Source organism: Helianthus annuus, chromosome 2 (assembly GCF_002127325.2).
Source record: "Helianthus annuus cultivar XRQ/B chromosome 2, HanXRQr2.0-SUNRISE, whole genome shotgun sequence".
In the NCBI taxonomy this organism is placed as follows: Eukaryota; Viridiplantae; Streptophyta; class Magnoliopsida; order Asterales; family Asteraceae; genus Helianthus; species Helianthus annuus.
The window spans coordinates 169,794,116-169,809,408 of NC_035434.2; the positions used below are offsets into that span (position 1 = coordinate 169,794,116).

General features: G+C 34.0%; 1 protein-coding gene across 1 annotated transcript; it reads left to right on the forward strand.

The window, feature by feature from the left end:
• Window positions 1–228: 228 nt before the first annotated feature.
• LOC110927161 (lipoxygenase 2, chloroplastic) lies at window positions 229–5,159 on the forward strand. Its single transcript, XM_022170774.2, has 8 exons — window positions 229–642; window positions 726–985; window positions 1,844–2,081; window positions 2,398–2,709; window positions 3,069–3,154; window positions 3,247–3,357; window positions 3,460–4,028; window positions 4,118–5,159. The coding sequence occupies exons 1-8, from the start codon at window positions 276–278 to the stop codon at window positions 4,875–4,877; spliced, it is 2,703 nt and encodes a 900-aa protein (XP_022026466.1). The 5' UTR covers window positions 229–275; the 3' UTR covers window positions 4,878–5,159.
• The last annotated feature ends 10,134 nt before the right edge of the window (window positions 5,160–15,293 follow it).

Sequence of the window (15,293 nt, forward strand, 5' to 3'; positions counted from 1 at the left end):
TTGATTTTATAAGTATCTTGTAACTATATATAATATTTACATAGTTAAATTAATACATTTATAAAGAATTGTAAGATATATTTATGAAGAATGGAAATACAAATTGCTAAAGTATTTACTACACATGTAAAACAAACACATTTACCTTTCATTTGAATAATATCACATCAACCCATACCACACTCATCCTATAAATAGAGATTCTTATTCCAAGTTCAAATCACACCAACAAGAGCTATAGAGTGGTTAGTAAAGCAAAAAGAAAAAAGAAAATCATGTTGAAGCCTACAATCAACCAATCTTGCTCTCTTAACAATCTACTACCACTCCACAAGCCCTTTGTTCATGGTGACGCCATCAACAATTCGTCCTCCTCAGCCTACTCCCCCACCATCCTCCGCCAAAACACGTCCACCAAGAAATGCAATGCCACACCTGCCCGATCCACCTCAGCTGTCGGTAACATTAAAGCCGCGGTGCTTCCATTTCTTACTAAGGCCACCACCGTCAAGGGTGTCATCACCATCAAACCAACCATTAGATCCGCCCTATCTGGTGTGATTATTGGTGATGTTGCTGATGGTGTCTCTGATCTCCTAGGACGATCTTTCTTGTTGGAGCTCGTTTCTGAGGACCTAGATTGTACGTATATGTATTTTTCTATTTATTTATATAACGTTACATATCATTTCAAAAGTTTAAAAAAAATTAATAACTTGATACAGCAAAAGGAAAGCGGAAGACAGTGAAGGCGTATGCGAGATACAAAGCATTGGATTTTGACATTAATGTGTACACATATGAATGCACCTTTAACATCCCTAATGATTTTGGGGAAATAGGAGCTGTCATGGTAGAAAATGAGTATAGCAAGAAGATGTTCTTCAAGGAGATTGTTCTTGATAACGGTGTTACTTTCACATGTGAATCTTGGGTTCAATCTAAGAATGACGTTCAGGCGAAAAGAATCTTTTTCACCAATAAGGTTAACCCTAAACTTCTTTATATTTATGTATATTTAACTTTGAAATTTTTTTACTTATGATGTACTTTATATAATATCTAAAACAACATGATATCTTGTGGTCCACGTAAAGTTTTTCTTGTTTTGAGTAGGAGTGAGAAATTTTGTCATGAGAACCTTGTCATAGTTTAGAACTTTAAAGAAAAATGACATAAGACTTTGTAGTTTAAATGTAAATAATGTATTTTTATGGGAAAAAAAGATTGGGTAAAACATTATGTTCACATTAACGGAAGAATACTTCTTTCAACGGCCAACTAAATCATCGGATAAGCATTCTAGGATGTCTTTAATCGAGTAAATGCATCCTCTCCTCCATAACGGTTAGAGTTGGATGCATACCTGAGCCACCAAGCCACCAGTTCCGGAGAAAACCTGCCCGCCCAAAGACCCACCGTTGTAAAACCCGATTCGGCTCGGTTTCAAACTGACAACCTTCTAAGAGACCTAGTTCTAAATTTCATTGCCACCACCATTATTCTTTAAAGTGGTGCTAGTGAAAGTTAAACTTGTGACCTCAAAAAAATAAACCAAGCGAATAACAATTAAACCAAATGTAGATAAGACCCGTTTACCACCCCAACTTTTGAGGGGCATAAATGCTAATTAAAAAAGTCAAAGGACCAAAGTTTAGTACAAAACAACTGTGTGGAAAAGAAAGTAGAATTTTTTTTTTTTTAATAACCGTCTCGTTCCCGCGCGTGCCGCTGCGTAGTCAACGCGCTGCTGCGGTGGCGCGTTGACGATAATCTGGTGGCGGAAGCAGCTAATAACCATCGTCGTTGAGTTAATAATAATATGTGTGGTTTGTTTGTGTAGTCTTATCTTCCATCGGAAACACCGGAAGCACTGAAATCGTTACGAGCGGAAGATCTGGAATCGCTTCGAGGTAACGGCGAAGGACAGCGTAAATCACAGGATCGGATTTACGATTATGATGTTTACAACGATCTCGGAGCTCCAGGTCTGAGCATAAGTTTAGCACGGCCGGTGCTCGGCGGCGAGCAACATCCGTACCCTAGGCGGTGCCGTACTGGTCGCCCGATGTCCACCAAAGGTACACTGCTACTTACTGAACTGTATGAATATTAATACTAAATTGAAGGTTGTATTTTATTTCTAGGGTTAATATATAATTGAAAATCGTTTGGATTATTAATCTGAGACGAATGACTGTTGGAATTTGAGTTTCAGTACAAAATTAAAGTTTAAATGTTATTTCTAGGGTTAATCCATTAATGCTTTGTTTGAGGATTAGACTGAAAATCGTTTGGATAGTCTATCTAAGACGAATGAATGTCAGAATTGGATTAAAATATTTGTTGATTACTGAAGGAATTATGTGAAAGTAAACATTATATCTTGAATTACAGATCCGTTGTCGGAGACCAGAACTATCCTCCCATTCTATATACCATGCGACGAAGATTTTTCAGAGATAAAGACTGTACAGTTTGGAGCAAGGACTTTGTACTCTGTGTTGCACGCAGTTATACCGATTCTAAAATCGGCTCTTTCAGGCAGAGACAAGTTTCCATTATTCACACACATAGACTTGCTTTTCAACGAAGGTGTTAATGTTCCTCCTGTTGAGGGTGGCATTGCAAGTGCTTTGCCTAGACTTGTAAAAGGTGTGGAGACTGCAAAAGCCGTGATCAAGTTTGAGACCCCTGAAACCCTTGATAGTAAGCTTCTATGTTCTATCCTTTTGCTTCTTTTGTTCTTGTGTTGTGCATGGTTAGTTAGTTTAAGGGGCTGTTTGTTTACCTCTTAATGAGGCTCTTAATGGTTCAGACCTCTTACTAGTTCAGCACTTAATGGTTCAGACTGTTTGTTTCACGAGCAGATGTCTGAATGGTTAAGATTTATACAGAGTCTGAATGGTTAAGACCTCTAATCTGAATTGGTCAGACATTTGCCTCTGAACAGTTAAGCATTATACAGGCTCTTAATGGTTCAGACCTCTTACTGGTTCAGCACTTAACCATTAAGATGTTGCCAAACAGCCCCCTGTTTTTATGTGTATTAACGGCTTTAATCACAGGGGACAAGTTCTCTTGGTTCCGGGATGAGGAGTTTTGCAGACAAATGCTTGCTGGTCTCAACCCGTGTAGCATACAGTTGGTTACGGTATGTTCATGTGAAAAGTTGTCATTGTTAGAATATATTATAAATGATATAAATCACATCTTAACTATGATGTCGTGTAATTATTTTACTAGGAGTGGCCATTGATGAGTAAATTGGACCCTGAAATTTACGGACCACCTGAATCAGCAATCACCAAGGAGATTGTACAACAAGAGATCGGAGGTTGCATGACCTTTGATGAGGTAATGCAACATGATGTCTTTTAGTTTGGTGCCTTATGGTTATAAATTTATATTAAATTATTAATAATCTAAAGAACTTGTTATCGTGTTGTGTTCTTGCAGGCCTTAGCGCAAAAGAAACTCTTCATGCTGGATTACCATGATCTGTTGTTACCTTATGTGAATAAAGTACGACAGCTTGAAGGGACAACCCTTTATGGTTCAAGAACGTTATTGTTCCTTACGTCTTCTGGAACGTTACGCCCCGTAGCCATTGAGTTGACTCGCCCACCGTCTGACGGGAAACCACAGTGGAAGCAAGTGTACACACCCACTTGGGATGCTACCGGTGCGTGGCTCTGGAAGCTAGCCAAGGCTCATGTCCTCTCCCATGATTCGGCTTATCACCAACTTGTTAGCCACTGGTTAAGAAGTCACTGTGTTACAGAGCCTTACATAATTGCCACGAATCGCCATCTTAGCCAAATGCATCCTATAAACCGACTACTTGTTCCGCATTTCCGCTACACTATGCAAATCAATGCTCTAGCTCGATTAGCTCTCATTAACGCTGGCGGTATCATAGAGTCAACGTTTGCTCCTGGAAAATACTGTATGCAACTTTGTTCTGATGCGTATGATCAGCTATGGCGATTTGATCATGAGGCACTTCCAGCAGACCTTATTAGCAGGTACCCTTTTGTATGCATAAAAACAATAACATTGATGAAGGAAAATCGAAAATTTGTTGCAACTAATAGTTTTGTATTGTATTGTTCAGGGGTTTGGCGGTTGAAGATCCAACCGCGCCACACGGTGTGAAACTAGCGATCGAGGATTACCCATTTGCGAATGACGGTCTACTTATTTTCGATGCTATCAAACAATGGGCTGCTTCTTATGTCAACTACTACTACCCGCAAGCGAATCTTGTGGAATCTGACGAAGAGCTTCAAGCATGGTGGAATGACATCCGTACAGTTGGTCACGGAGACAAGAAAGACGAACCGTGGTGGCCGGAGCTCAAAACCCAAGACGATTTAATCAGAATCGTTTCAACCATCATGTGGGTGTGTTCTGGTCACCATTCAGCGGTCAACTTTGGTCAATACGACTTTGCTGGTTACTTCCCCAACAGGCCAACAATTGCAAGAACTAAAATGCCCGATGAAGACCCCACAGCCGAAGACTGGCAGACGTTTTTAAAACGGCCCGAGGATGTCTTGTTGAGTTGTTTCCCATCTCAAATCCAAGCTACACAAGTGATGTCGGTTTTGGATGTTTTATCAAGTCATTCACCGGATGAGGAGTATATCGGTGCAAACATTGAGCCCGCGTGGGAAGCGGAGCCTGCTATAAAGGCAGCGTTTGAGGAGTTTCAAGGAAGGTTAAACCAGCTGGAAGGGATTATAGACTCGAGAAACAGTGATCCCCTTTTAAAGAACCGAAGTGGTGCAGGGTTGGTTCCGTACCAACTTCTGAAGCCGTATTCTGAAAATGGTGTGACCGGGAAAGGTGTTCCAAACAGCATATCCATCTAGTTGGTTTGGTTCGTTCTGGTTCGTGATGCTCGAGTAATGGCTTTGTGTGGTTTTTAGGCAATAATCTATGGAATAAGTTCATTAAGTGTGTTATCGGTCAGTCTACAGAACCGAGCCTAGTTTAGTTGTGTGTTATTTTGATATGGAATAAGTTCATCTTGTGTGTTCTTGTATTTTCGGTCAGTCTACAGAACTGAGCCTAGTTTAGTTGTGTTTTATTTTAATATGGAATAATATTATATTGTGTCTTCTTGTGTTATCAGAAATGAGCCTAAAATGTAATCATGATGCCTTATATCTGAATCTTTTGAGATTGATTGTAGTGTTTATTAGACTGGAGGGTATGGGGCCCGGCTTAGGCCCGGCCGCACCCCCACACCGCCCCCCATAGGCGCGTCCTGGCGACTCCGGCTCCCCAACGACGTGCTCGACGGGCCTGTGTTCTCTCTCCTTACACACACACAGCTATACATATATATATATATATATATATATATATATATATATATATATATAAAGGGGTTCATCCCCCACCCCCTAGGTCCATCCCCTTTAGGCCCCGCTTACGTGGTGGTGACGTGGCGGACCATCCCCTGGGGATGAGGCTCTCAATACCCTTCAGTCTTATGTGTTTGATTATGTTACAAACAAAGAAAAATATAAAACATTTGGCTGCACGTTCAACAATTGATGTTGTTTTATATAAAAAAAATAAACAGATGATTATGCAAAGTGAGATAAAGAAGATAAGAAATTGCTGAATTGTTGATAATTCTGGAGAAGAAAAATCAAGTAACACATAGGTAAACAAAGTAATATTAAGAAATTTTGTTTTACAAGTTATATATTGAATATGGTTATCATTTATCAAAACTAAATGGTTTGATTAAACTCAAATCAAAATTAATCAAAACCTTTTTATTTCATAAAACTAACTCCATCTTTATTGTGCATAAATATTTGTGGTGGTTCAAAACTTCAAATGCATTTAGTTTCTTATAAGTGTTCAATTAGATGCTTCAATTACGTAATTAGGGTTTTTTTTAACGGTAAATTTGGATTACTGGCGAAACAACAAAATATTACATATTAGTATCTTAATATTTCTGTTAGTATGTAACAACAAAATATTACATATTACTATCATTGGCAAAAAAAAAAATGCATGTTAGATATTTTATTGGGAATGCTATGGCTTTACGGTTACACAAGGTCACCTTTTGTGTTACTAAACATACTACTTCTGTAAATATACTTTTTATTTCGTAATTTGTAGTATACAAGTTTCTTGATGGAGGAAAAATAACTAATTTCTCAATAACAATAATTTGTTTACACCTAAATTGCCTAATAACTAGGGTTGTAAATGAACTGAACGTTCGGTGGGAAGTTTCTTGTTACAGGAAAAATAACGTTCAGTGAACAATTCGTGAACCGTTCGGCGAGAAGTTCGTTTATGTTCGTTCGTTGTATAAATGAATGAACACGAACAAAAAATTTCGTTCGTTTTATAAATGAACGAACATGAACAAGAAATTTTGTTTGATTAGTTAAATAAACGAACATGAACAGAGATCTCGTTCGTTCAGTTGTGTTCATGAACGTTCAGTAACGTGTACGTGAACGTTCATTCATGTTCGTTCGTTAATGTTGTTTATGAAAAACTTTTGTACTTTTATTTATTTTATTTGAAGTTTTTATATTCTTTAACTTTTATTTATTTTATTACTCTAACAATTAAAATAGAAAAACATATTCCCACCTTGTTCATACACCATTTCCCTTTCCTCCCTCAATATTCACATAGACGAACACTATCATACTTTGTTCCACTATTATGGCTTCAAGTTCCAATACTGCTCCCTCCGCTATCCACCTCTAGCCTCAGTCGCTTTCGTCAATTTTATTGGTGTTTGTTTGTGTTCGCGAACCGCTCGTGAACACGTTATTTCCTTAATGAATGAACACGAATATAAAATCCTGTTTGATAGATGTTCATAAACCGTTCATGAACACATTTATTTTCTTAACGAACGAACATAAACAATTCGATTCGTTTATAGCCCTACTCCACACTACCTTTGTATAGAAAATTACAAATACCATTAACACTAGAGTATGGACAGGAAATAACTACTTACTTCTTACTTGAGAATACGTACAAAGAAAAAATTATTTAATATCACTTCAATGATTTTGAGACTCAATTATAACATGTTACACGTTGAAGTTCCAAAGTCCTACCATTCGGTAATGAAACAAAAACCTCCATATAACTTTGGGAAATTAAACGGGGATATGTTATTTTTAGATTTGTCTCCATCTATACCTCCAATAATGTTAGCTGATTTATTTACTTATTTTATTATTATTATTATTATTATTATTATTATATTTTTTTTATTTTTTTAACGGAATGAACGACATACCAACCACCGTGACACTGGACGCTGTGACCAAAGTCGACTACATTTTGACTAAATCATCTTTCAGATTTTGCAGGTTTATCAACAATTTCATAAAAAACATCATGTAATTTTGCTGCTGCTTGATGATTATGTTAATCTAGGGTTCATATTTGAGAACAGGTTGTTAGAGAGAGAAAGACGGAGATTTAAGAGAGAGAGAAAGAGATGGTTGAGAGAATATATATTTTATATATTATGAATGAATGTTTTATTTTATTTTTTTATTTATTAAATATATTTAAATAAGTGAGTAAATTGACCAATATGCTTTGATTTAACATTAAAATTTAACTGAGTTAAGGCTAAAGAACATAGTGTGTAAGGTTTTGCAAACATAAAGTATGAATCCCTTAAACTTTAAAGACAAAGGACATACTTTGCAATTTAGTGTAAACATAAAAGACGATTTTTGTAATTTACTCTTGATTTTATGAGTATCTTGTAACGATGTATAGAAATAATAATATAATTAATAAATGGATGTGGGAATAAAATATAGGGATGTAAGAATAGTGGAAGCCAAAATAAAAATAGGTTATACATATCATGTTTGAGTTCGTTAGTTGGACCCCTACAAATGTGAATAGAACCATTTGTATATGCTTGAATTGTTGGTTTTGTGTAGCGGTGCAAACGAGCTCGGCTTGAATAAAAAGGCTCGAAACGAGGCGAGCTTAAACGAGCTCGAGCCTAAATAAGCTCGTTTAGTAAACAAGCTTGAGCTTTGCTTATCGAGTTCGAGCCGACTCACGAGACTAAACCAGCCCACTATTTATATAATTTTTAGTTAATATATTAAATATATATTCAAATAACAATAATTACTATTTATGAAAAGATAGAAAAAAAAAACTATATTATATATAAAGTAAGTGTAGTGTTATTGTAAAAAAAATTGTGTTTTTTTTGAGAGCGTAAGAAAGAATCTACACCTTTTCATCTATAATCTAATGATTGAGATTATAATGACAAAATTGTAAATACTGTTTACTATTAAAATAACTAATTTTCTATATTAAGGGTATAAAAGTAAATTTAACATTTTTAAATTCAAAAACCCACATGCAATGCACATGCAAATTCTCCCGTCATTTTTAAACGTCAATAACTTTTTATACGTAACTTTTTTTTTTGCAATGTTATGGTGTCTTATATACGTTAATGGTGTTTTACTGTAAAACACAATGCCTTGTATCACTATACAATTAAAACAACATAGAGAAAACACCATGGACTAAAACATCCGATTGAAATGTAATTTTTTTTCTATATAAGTATAGCAATATGGTGCTTATATTCAAGATAAAAAACACTCGTTATTATGGTTTAATTTAAAAAAAAAATACGTATAAAAAGTTATTGACGTTTAAAAACGACCGGGGGGGGGGGGGGGTTACATGTGCATTGCATGTGAGTTTTTTAATTTTATCTTTAATTAGGTTTTTTTTATTAAATTACTTATTTACCCTTATCCTAATAAATTAAATGATTACATGTGTTCTCATCATGTTCTTTTTTATACTTCTCACAAATTTTATCTTTTTTACAGGATTCTAAACCAACCTATAAAGTAATAGTCATAATTAGTATAAATTAATTAATTAATAATAATACACGAGTCGAGCCCAAGCTGATCTCATGCTTGATAAACTATCTATGAGTCAAGCTCGAGCTTTAAAACAAGACTCGAATCGACCCAAACCCGAGCCTACAGCTCAGCTCGTTTACATCCCTAGTAATTGTGATACAGCAACGTAAAAGTAATTGGTGTGCAAATTCCCCAAGTCTATCTACCTTATTTTAACCGTCAAACTAATCCATTACGTTTATAGTTGTGATAGTTTGCAGCCTATAAAATGAAAGTTTGGGGTATATTTTCGGGTATAATTTCGTACCAACAACATACATAAATATTGCCATATTGGTTCTTATCTTTTTAAAATTATATGATTGAGATTATAAGTGAATATCTAGCACTCGCTAATTGGTCCTAACAAGTTATTTTTTTGCCCCCAACTCTAAATTACATGCTTGCCATCGTTTTAGTTATTTTTTGGCAAAACTATGGTAGTGTTTTCGTTTAATTGGTTCACTCGGTGTATCTTTTTTTGAGATCGTGTTATAAGTAGCATGTATAAGTGACCGAAATAAAGACGTACATATTATTAAACTAAGAAATATTATGTTTAGCGCCCCGCAACACGTACGGCACCTAACACTAGTTAGCTAAAAGGGTTGGTTTGAATTATTATATATTATACATCAGGAAATATTCATAAATTATTCAATGAGAATCACGTTGGTTTGGTTATCAATATACATACACGTTAGCCATGTGGCCAACAATACATGCATATATATTGTCACGTGGCCAAAAAAATATAATACGTATTTACGTATACAGGTGTTGAATAAATTAAGAAATAACATTAATTAGATAAAAAGTTAAAATCTTATCACTTATCTTCATCTCATACCAAAAAAAGAATATAATATACAAATTTCTTAGTACATTTACATATAACTATTGGGATTTTTCGAGTGATGCGACAGAAATTCGGTTTATACATTAAACATGAGATAATATTTACGATGGTATTGGGTTAAGTAAATAAAAGTTATAAATATAAAGTTAGGAGTTACGAAGTTAGGTTATAATGCGATACTACTTCAATATAGGTAGTGAATTTTTTTTTTTTAATAAATTGAAACGAACTCGTGTCGAAACCAAAAAGCATATAATGAATATATGTACATGTACCGATCTTGTTCGGAGGGCATTGGTACAAACAGTATAGTAAAAATCTATCGAAATATTGAAACTGACACGTATCTAAACAATATATATATATATATATATATATATATATATATATATATATATAGGGGGCTGCTAGAACGAGAACTACCCCGAGTTGTAAGAACCGCGAGAACCACACCATCCGGGTCGCCGTTTACCATGATTTTTTTTTACAACTAGATGTGTGTATTATAAACACAGCCGTAAAAAAAAATTTAAACGCCGCGGCCGAGGGGGTAGTTTTTCACACCACAAGTTTGGTGTTTTTATTTTTTTTTCTTTTTTCTTTTTTTTTACACCAAACTTGTGGTGTAAAAAACTACCCCCTCGGCCGCGGCGTTTAAAATTTTTTTTTTACGGCTGTGTTTATAATACACACATCTAGTTGTAAAAAAAAATCATGGTAAACGGCGACCCGGATGGTGTGGTTCTCGCGGTTCTTACAACTCGAGGTGGTTCTTATTTTAGCGCAATTATATATATATATATATATATATATATATATATATATATATAGGGTTAGGTTAACGTACAATGGCCCTTATCGTACAATATGTACGCGATCATCTCAGCCATCCCATCTGGTGCAAATTCACTTTTGAACATGCGATTTGTGCTGAAAAACCAACATGCGAAATTGCTTTATATACCAACATACGATTTCATCATATTTACCAACATGCGAAATTGCTAAAAAAAACCAACATGCGATTTCATCAAAATACCAACATGCGATTTCGAACATGCTTTTTTATAACGTGTGATTTCAAAATATCATACGTATTGTACGTTAAGGGATATTGTATCTTATACTATATATATATATATAGTGTGAGATTCATTTGGGAACACTAAAAAAGTGGGGAACCGATTCAAACGAACTCCGATTGGACTCAATCTAGCGGCGTTGTAACCGGCTCGTCGAACCCTAACTAGGATCTCTTAACCCTAAACCCTAAATCATAACCCCTAAACCCTATATTAAGGTTTGGCTTTTAGGGTTTAGCTTTAAGGTTTAGCTTTAGGGTTTAGCTTTAGGTTTAGCCTTTAGGGTTTAGCTTCTAGGGTTTATAGTTTAGATTTTACGGTTTAGCTTAGGTTTTAGCCTTATTTTTTAGCTTTAGGATTTAGAGTTTAGGAGTTAGGGTTTAGGGTTAAGAGATCTTAGTTAGGGTTCGACAAGCCGGTTCCAACGCCGCTGGAATGAGTCCAATCGGAGTTCGTTTGAGTCGGTTCCCCGTTGTTCCCAACTTTTTTAGTGTTCCCCAATAAACCTTCCCCTATATATATATATATATATATATATATATATATATATATATGTATATATATAGGGTTGAGTTCATTTCAAAACTTTAAATAACTACAGAACTTTCTGAACTCCTAATAAGCAATCACTTTATATATAAGTTTTTGTATTTAGGATCTTTTTATCATCTATTATATGTATTTCTTTGATTACATACATGTTAAAAGTAGTTTATATATGTTTAATTGCCAAAATTATATATATGTGTCATAACTAATTACATATATGTAAAAAAAACTAGTTTACATATGTGTAATTATAAACTTACATATCATTTTTTATATGTAATTTTATAATTACACATATGTAAACTAGTTTTTTTACATATATGTAATTAGTTATGACACATATATATAATTTTGGAAATTAAACATATGTAAACTACTTTTAATATGTATGTAATCAAAGAAATACACTTAATAGATGATAAAAAGATCTCAAATACAAAAACTTATATATAAAATGATTGTTTATTAGGAGTTCTGAAAGTTCTGTACTTATTTAGAGTTCTGAAATGAACTCAACCCTATATATATATATATAGGGTCGGGATTTGGAGAAAACGGTAGAAAGTGTGCGAACGGTGAGAACGCTTATGGATCGTCCGATTAAAACAATCTATGGACTAGATTGGCGCGGTGGCGTTTTCGTAAATAACATCAATTTTATTACTTGGACGCTCCTCATTAAGGGTAAAAGCGTCTTTACACCTCTATAACAAAACGCCATAATGAAAAATAAAACGCCAATACGGACCAAATCACATCGCTATATAAACAAAAAACATCCAAGACATAAAAACACATCCTCCAGAACCTGAAACGCCATATTTTCTGCAATATACCATTCAACTTACAAACGCCAAAATTCCCAAAACATCAAACACAACTACTCAAAAAACGCCATATTTTCTACTATATACCATTTATCTTAGAAAACACCAAAACACACAAACATCAAAAGATTCCAAAAGATCGACGGTTCTTTCAGATACACTATTTCCTCAGTAAAACGCCAAAAATGCCAAATATCGTTTCTTGTATATTCAAAATATTGTTCTACACCAAAGTGTCGGATAATGCATTCTTCCATGAGGTGCTGTGACTCAAAAAAAAACATTTTGCTACATGAGATGGACAAATCATAAACAAAAAGATGATGGGGTCAAACTTATGTCATTTTCTGTGTTTTGTTCTTGATGAATATTTAAATGGCATGAAAAGACGAATGACACTACTGAGTTGTTTGAAGATACATATTAAAAAAAAAAAAAAAAAAAAAAACTCATGTCATTTTGACTTTCCAAACGGCCACAAAAACACAAGCATGGCTAAGCCAAACCACCAGCGAACATGATTCAAAGAAGAAAGAGACTGATAACAGTGAAGATTTGGAAGATGAATTGTTTTTATTTTTATTTTTTTAAATTTCTTTTTATGTTGTTTGCTATGTATTTTTCAACTTATAATAAAAAAATACATTATCTTAATTAAAATGCCAAACAGTCATAATGCATATGAAAACGCCATAAATGGAGTAAAAACACCAAAAACTCCCAAACTATAACGAAAGTAACTTGCAGAAGTATTAATTAAAAAGAAGCTAAAAATGGGGAAAACGCCAAAAACTACTTAAACCCATTCAAAAACGCCAAACCTGAAAAAGCTGAACAAAAAAACAGTAAAAATACACAATAAAACTGAAAAGACGGCTACTTTATTAATATCATTTATTATAAATAAAATCCCGCCTAAACTACGCGCCAAAAACATTCTATAAATAGAGACTTCTCTGCACAAACAACTTATCACAAAACCAGAAACAAACGCCATATTCCCTAGAAACCATTCACTTTAAAAACGCCAAAAAAAATACTTAAAAAAGCCACAGATGCAGCACCTCGATTCTACTATACTGAGTATTGATCTGAATGAAGTTTCATTGAATGGATTTTTCTCTGAGTTGGGTATCTCTATAATCTTTTGCTGAATGAGATGGACAAATATTCAAGACAAAGAGACCGATGACACTGATATGACATCATGTCACTTTGTTCTTGATGGATATATTGATAGCATGAAGGGATCAATACATTAGAGAATGCGTTGGTCTTCAACATGTCATCAAACAAGTATATATCCACCCACCATAAAGGATGCCACAAAAATAAGCATCTTCTAAAGACGGCCGTTATGTAGGAAAATAAGGATCTACATAAGGCATTCAAAAACAGGTTCAAAACGTCAAAAAGGTTAAAGTAGAAGAGGCAGATGACAGTGAAGATTTGAATGAGAAATTAGATTGTAATTTTTATTTTTTTTCATTTTCTATTGTTTGTTATGTAATTCTTTGTTGTTTATCATCTAATTCTCTGCTATTTAAAAATATTGAGTATAAAACGCCAAAATCTACAAACACCAAAACGCCCGATAGTTTGAAAACTGTGAGAACGAATGCTACCAAAGTATGAGGTTGCTATATAAAACGTAAAAAACGCAAACAAAGTATTACTGGAAAAATCAACACTAATTAACAGATGAAAATTGAAAAGAAACAATAAAATAAAGAGACGGTATCATTTATTGCCAAAAACATTATAGTTATATTAATGCCAGTACATGGAAAATTGAAAAATTATTTATCTTTTCAAAACGCCATAATTGTCTGTCACATTATAGGCCTGTATCCTAAATGACAAAACACTTGATATAATAAAATCAAGAAAATTACTGTTGTTTTTTAAATTAAAAGCCTGCATCCTAATCTAAAAATCAATAAAAACGCCAAAACAATACTTAAAATGCCAAAAAATTTACTATAGTTCTGATCTAAAAACAATAAAAACGCCGCATATTTAATAAACGCCAAAAAAATGGAAAGATGAAGAGACACGCGTTAATAAAAAAGAAATATGAAAGGACAAAAAAGCCCCTCCGCCTTTCTCTAAGCGGCGTGACACGTGTTAGGCCAGGAAGCGTTCTCACCGTTCTCACACTTTTGAGCGTTTTCTCCTGATCCCGTTTCTATATATATATCGGCACCGGTATAGATGTTGTCATGTGTTACAAAAAAAAGGTTATTTACAATGGTTTAACTATACAAAATTTGTCTAATGTAACCAAAAAAGTAAAGTCGTGATATAGTCAAAAGGATACCAACAATAGATTTACATTGAACAAAGACCGATATCGACTCCGATAATACCGATACCGGTATCGATATTTTTCGGTCAGCATCAACTTGATTCGTTACGATATCAGTACTTGGTATAGTTACAATACAAAAAAACCTTTATTCAAAATGGTTTCATTACACAAAATTTGTCTAGTGTAAGTAACCCAAAAATAAGATCATTTTTACATTGTTTGAAAATTATAAAAACTAATATCGATATTTTCCGGTTGGTTCGATACGACACATGTACATTTTGTTAATTATTTTTATTTTAATGCAACTTATTTGTTTGTGTGTAAAATCATTAAGAAACGTATCTTGAAGATTGGGTGTTTAGGGTAGATCGAATTTGGTGAGATCTTGAAGATTGATTATCATTATTTATGTCTGTGAAATCGTGAAGTATGTACTCGGACTATTTTTCTAATCATAGAACAGAATACCAGTTATAAAAATATGCCTATTATTTTTAGTTTTCTTCGCCTTTTTATTTTGTACATGATAATATGTACTTTACAAATTTACTTTTGTAAATTTTTAATAGGATAAACCAATCGATTTTTTTACCCTCAGTTTAAATAATACTGAGGGGTTGTTTGTTTACGTCTTAATGAGTCTCTTAATGGTTCAGACCTCTTACTGATTCAACACTTAATGGTTCAGAC